The sequence below is a fragment of the Beauveria bassiana genome, assembly GCF_000280675.1.
Source record: "Beauveria bassiana ARSEF 2860 unplaced genomic scaffold BBA_S00017, whole genome shotgun sequence".
Lineage (NCBI taxonomy): Eukaryota > Fungi > Ascomycota > Sordariomycetes > Hypocreales > Cordycipitaceae > Beauveria > Beauveria bassiana.
In genome coordinates this window covers 636,751-642,988 of record NW_007930852.1, presented here as the reverse complement: position 1 = coordinate 642,988, position 6,238 = coordinate 636,751, and the positions used below count along the sequence as shown (strand labels likewise).

The following is a 6,238-nucleotide window of genomic DNA, read 5'->3' as shown; positions in this document are numbered from 1 at the left end:
GGTAGTTTAGATCTTTACTAGTTAATCTAAGTAATACTAAGTAATTAGTTTTAAGAGTTCTACTTTTAATAATTCTTTATATAAAGACACTACTTATTACTACCTTATAGTATTTAAACCTAACTTACTTCCTAAGAAATAGACTAACTATAGATTAGGGATAAGCTATCGTTATACTAGGCGCCTTATAGTTTATAACCTTAATAGATATATAGCTTATAGTAATAATAACTAGCTTATTAAGACTAGTATAAGAAAGGGAAGATACTACCTTTATAGTTATTAGTGCTTAGGCAATATCTAATATATTCTTAGCTTTACTTAGAACTAGTATACATTAATATAATAAATAGCCTAGGGACTCTTATACTATTAAGTTTTCGTAGATTATATTACAACTAGTAATAAATATAGAGAGCTTACCTATAATAACATTACCCTAGCTAGGTAAGTAACTATATACTAATAATAATCTAAAGTATATTACTATAACCTATATAGGAAAAGTCAGATATTCAGTAGCTAATAATACTTACCTTTAACGAAGTTATATATAGAAGATAGATTATGTAATTAGGCTATATTATAACAGCCGCCTCCACCGACTAGTATAAGGCCCTAATAGTAACGTAGAAGAAAAGTCACTATATAAAGCTTATCAGAGATTAAGTTAGTCTAATATATCAACTAGAACATAAGTAGAGGAATAGTATCTAGTATATAGCCTTATAGCTCGTATTATTATTTTTAGTCCCTAGTAGCTCTTAGATTAGCTAATAGCTCTTGCCGGCTAATAACCGCTGACTACTGCTGACTACCGGCTTTAAAAGATAGTAGTTCCTAGATACTAAGTAAGTCTTATAAGCCTATAGTAGTTCTAATAGTGAGTTTTAGGAGCTAGGTCTCCTTTTAGCTAGTTAGATTTCTTAGTAGATATATTCCTACTATAAATAATACTAGAAACTTATAGGGCTTATTTACTATAGGAATATATTTACTAAGAAATCTAGCTAGCTAAAAGGAGACCTAGCTCTTAAAACTTACTATTAGAACTACTATAGGCCTATAAGACTTACTTAGCATCTAGGAACCGCTATCTTTTAAAGCTGGCGGTCAGCGGCGGTCGGCGGCGGTCGGCGGCGGTTGTCGGCCGGCAGGAGCTGCTAGCTAATCTAAGAGCTGCTAGGGACCGAAAATAATGATACGAGCTACGAGGCTTGTGACTATCTAACTTACTCGTTCGTCTAAGGGCGGCTGAGTCAAGGGCATCGTGTGGAGCCGACAACCCTGCAGATTTCCGATTAAAACCCATTCAGTTCTTATAGTTGTCCACTGTTTTTTTCCCTTCCGGGACAGCCGACCAACCAACCACCATCCGGGTTGATAAGAAGCACACCCAACATGGTAGCAGAAGATTCGTAACCGAAGATTGAGCAGCTTACTGGCGGTCATAGCTCGCAGCAGCAAGTCTCGCATAATTTTGGATTATATATTGACTCCTGTTGATCTATTACGAGCCATTTCTTCAAGCTTGGAACGCTCACCCGGGAGCGGAAGTTCCGGGAACTGTCTGTCTTCTACTGGGCAGTGGCCGGGTGGGGAGGCTACCAGGAATATAGCGCCCAGATCAATACAATGTTCTCAAAAGCAACTCTTCTTTTATCACTCGTCTAAGCCATTGCGCGGCATATAGCACTCAGCGAGATTCAGGGTGGAACGAAAACAGATCATAAGCTTACAGAATCACGAGGATTCTCGGGACCTTTCGGAGTCTCATACGAGGGCATCATATGACTACCTCCTTCCAGAAGGAAACGTGAGAATTCGGGACTTGTATGTGGAAAAGCTAGCATATAAGGTCAATCATGTACCCCTTCATGTTCGAAAAAAAAACCTCACAGAATCAATCGCCCTCAAAGCATCCATCACCTTCACAGCATCAATCACTCTCACAACCAGCTAGTCTCTTTACTCATCCTTTTACGACAACACTTGAATTGAAACTTGGACCTCACCCCTCTTCGAAAAGATGAAGATTGCTACAGCTTTTGCCATCCTCGCTACTTCGGCAACGGCTCACCCTGTCGAAGAGCGTGCCGAGGAAAACAAAGCCGAGATCTATGCTCACAACGTTCTGCACAAGCTCGAAATGCTCAGCTGGGACAAGTCACAGCCGCCCAAGTACGAGACTGGCAAGGACTGGCAGTACACTTGCGCCCCCATCTTGATGGGCAACTTGTTCGGCTCGAGCGCGGACCAGGTGCAGTTCTGGGAGAAGAATTCGATTCTGACCGATCGCCCGGTGAAAACGGAGGCATTTTACCTCTCCGTCGTGGACGCTACGAGTGTGCATACGGGATCCGAAGGGACCGGGAGCGTGGAAACCGCTCAGTCGACCACGAACACCAAGACGGAAACCAAGGGCTGGAACATTGGCGCAAAGGTGACCGGTAACTTTGGCAAGAAAGACGTGGCTGCTGGCGTCGTCGAGCTCTCGGGCCAGTACTCGGAATCCACGACGTTGACCAATACCGAGACGACGACGGTCACGTTCAAGGGCCCCTGCCCGCCAGCCCACGAGTGCCGCATCGAGACCTGGACTTTCCATCTCAACATCGACGCGACGGTCTCCCGGGAGCTGGGATACCAGGTCTGGAGCATTTCAAATGGGATGCTCGGCGAGCGTCCTCTGTGTCTCATGGAGGAGAAATTCAGGATCTGCGATCAGTTCACCTCCCGTTACGACGCCAACTGTGCCAAAGACGGCAGCTTCGGCCTTCTCGAGCCGACCAAGAATGTCCATCTGACGGTCCCGATCAGGGAGGCCAACGGCATTCAGGCCATGAGCCGCTTGGTCTTGGTCCAGGAGCCGCTGTCCTTGAAGAAGGCCAGGGACGAGTCAGTGCCGGCCAACATGGGAACAAAGGAGACCATCCAGAAGGCCATTGAGCAGGGGACCAAGTTTGAGTTCTTGAACTAGAGCGGAGTAAGGGGCTGGGGCGTTTGGTTCGCTCCACTCCAAGGGCGTGCTTCCACGTTGACTCGTTTAGAGGCAGGCTGTCAATCAACTTGTGGCCGTAGGTAGAGAGTACAGATCAATTCATCTTGTTTTGTCAAGACCAATGTCTGTTGCGTGATGTGTCGAATGCGTGAAGCAAGGTTGCACACCACTCAACGTAATTCAACCGGGTTAACGAAATTAACCACTAGCATCAACTCAACTCAATCAATATCACGTTCAATTACATAATACGTCAATCCTATATCACCAACCCGTAGATTAAGCTATTAACGTCGTTAATCTAGGGTACGATAGCTGTTATAGACCCAGCGCTGGTGCACTATACAAGATAGGGCCGCTCCTAACTAAGTAGATTCATAAATACTAATACTACCTAAATACGTCTATAACACCTCTTCTAAGTATATATATCTATAGTATAATACTAAGTTAAAAATATAATCTAACTTACTAAATAAAGATAAAACTAAATTATTCTATTATCTAATAACACTATTATTAAGTTTCTTAATAATACCTATACTAAGTTTATAGTTAATAATATTACTTTTAGACCTAGAGTATTAATACCTTTAGTATTATTTCCTAGACTATATATAGTTATAGTATATATATAATATATTATTTTAAATATAGTATTTTAAATATAATATATAGAATTTTAATAGTAATTACTAATAGATTTATAAACCTTATATTTAGATTAAAAGCCAATAATTATAAAGTATTATAAAGAAAGGTCTTTAGAATATAAATACCTATTTATTTAAAGATTATAATATATATATTCTTAATAAAAGAATAAAGTTATTAGCTTAAAAGAAAATAAAGAAAGTAAAGGCTAAATAAAGATCTACTACTAAAGTAATAAAGCTTAATATATAACTTTTATAAGAGTAAGATATTATAAATAGCCTTATTTAGAGCTTTAACTAAAAGTACTTCTAGTACTTCTTACTTAAGTAAATTATTAAAGAAAACTATTTCTTTTATATTTATAAATAAAGAAGGTTATATAGGATATTTAAGTATCTTAACGCTCTTATTAAGATTATTAATACTAATATTAGTAGGACGATAATTCGACGCTAAGTCCTCGTATCCTACAAAGCATATAAAGATAAGGTAGCAGCCGTGCTACAGAAGTCTCCCGGCCTAACCTGATAAATAAGACTATAGCCTCGGTTGCATCGCATACGAGATCATACCAAACATCTACCATATAATGCTACTGCGCGATACGAAGTTATTAAGAGAAATAAAGAGGCGAACAGGGTTGATATACCTTGTATTCAGTGTACCTTCTACATTGCCGCAAGGCTTACTCTCGTGTAATATACTTGCCTTCGTATTCGCTAAGAAACATGTTCGGCGGTATTAACAAAATACTATATAGTCCTTGTCCTTTGTGTATAATATAGTAGGTTTTATAGTAGCTTTAACCGTTATTAATGTATTTATTAGTGTATAATACACTAGCAGACCAGTTGTTATCATCGCACTAGTAATTTATCCTTCGATTCTAACATAAGTTATCACATAGTATGCTAGGGCTGCTGCAAGGCAGTAGCTTAGCTTATACGAGCTTCTATAGCTCCTTAATAATGCTGCGAGTATACTAAGAATATATAGGTAGTGTTGATGAGAACGCTTAGTGAACTTTTCGTTGTTGGTGGTTGATTCTACAAGTGTTAGCGCGGAGATAAGTGCACGCCTAGAAGTTCGTAATAGCGATAATAAGCGGCTTATTACTAAGTTAATGCCTATATCTATAAAGTAAACCAACTACTAAAAGATAAAGAGGCTTAAAGCATAGTAAAGGCCTTTATTAACTCTATAGTAACTTATGCTATTTCTAGTAAGATTATAAATAGTATAGTAAGTTTTTAATAAATATAAAAGTAAGGAATTAAGTTCTCTAGGTAAAGAGAGGTATAACCTTTATTTATTATTAAGATAGCTATCTTATATACTTAGTCTACTTAATTCTATAGTTAAGTATATACTATAGTAATTTAATACTTATATACTTTTAAGGTTATATTTACTTTAGACTAAGGTACTTTAGTATAGATATATTATTAATCCTTTTAAACTTACTATATTTTATTTTATATATAGTAAGTAAAGTACTAGTAGTGTTAGTTATTATTTAATTAGTTAGAGGCTATTATAAAAATTATATAATAATCTAAATTACTATACTACTTAGTTTATACTTTAGCTAATTTAATAAAGACTTCTTAGTAATATAGAGTAGCTACTTTTATAGCTTTTAATATAGCTTTTATAACTCCTATATATAAGTAATTTAAGTAGTATTAGGAATACCTTAGCTAGTAAATATATTATATTATTATAAGATAAAAGACTACTAAAAATAGTACTAATATAATTTTAAACTTATATAATTAGTTTAAATTATAAAATTTATTAGCTATAGTATAATTAGTATAATTAGTATTATTAACTTATTATATATAAAAGTAAATCTAAATTTATTAGGCTAAGGAATACTATTAGGCTCTTTATTAATTATATATTATAAATAACCCTAAGCTAAACTAGAATAAATATTATAAGTAAATTAATAAAATACTATAATATAAGTACTATATAATACTTATTCTACGGTTAATACTAGAAGAGCTTTATAATAGCTTATTATAAAAGTACTAAAACTATTCTTTATAAGGTATTTCTCTTAATAGTAGAGGTACTTTTTTAAGGTATAGTATAGTATATAATATAGTAGCCTTTTTAATACTTAGATTAGTACTCTTAAGCTTTGTTATTAGGCCGGTTTCTACTACTAGAAGCCCTTTCTAGTTACCTATAACTTAGTAAACTATAGTTAAAACTAGCTTACTTTACCTATTATATAAAGTACTTTAAATATATATTATTATATTAGTAGAGGTAAGCTAAATAGAAACTTATAATAATATTATATTTTATTAAATAACAAAAGTAATATAGTATAGTATAAATACTATAATTACCTATTAGATATTAGCTAATTTCTTAGGTATATAGTAAATATCTAGAAAGTAAATATAAGTTTTATATTATAGACTAGCCCTAGACTTCTATAAATAGGTGTTATAACTATTAATAATTCTCTTAAGGAGAAGAGAAAAAGGAGTAAAAAGAAACTAGCTATAAAGTATTAATATTATATAATAGGCCCTATAGGCCCCCTTTAGTTCCTTAATA

The 6,238-nt window shown here is 35.1% G+C and overlaps 1 protein-coding gene across 1 annotated transcript; it reads left to right on the top strand.

Moving 5' to 3' along the window:
• Window positions 1-2,029: 2,029 nt before the first annotated feature.
• On the top strand, window positions 2,030-2,980 carry BBA_06207 (uncharacterized protein; the record flags this gene model as incomplete). Its single annotated transcript, XM_008601304.1, has 1 exon — window positions 2,030-2,980. The coding sequence occupies one exon, from the start codon at window positions 2,030-2,032 to the stop codon at window positions 2,978-2,980; it is 951 nt and encodes a 316-aa protein (XP_008599526.1).
• Window positions 2,981-6,238: the final 3,258 nt, after the last annotated feature.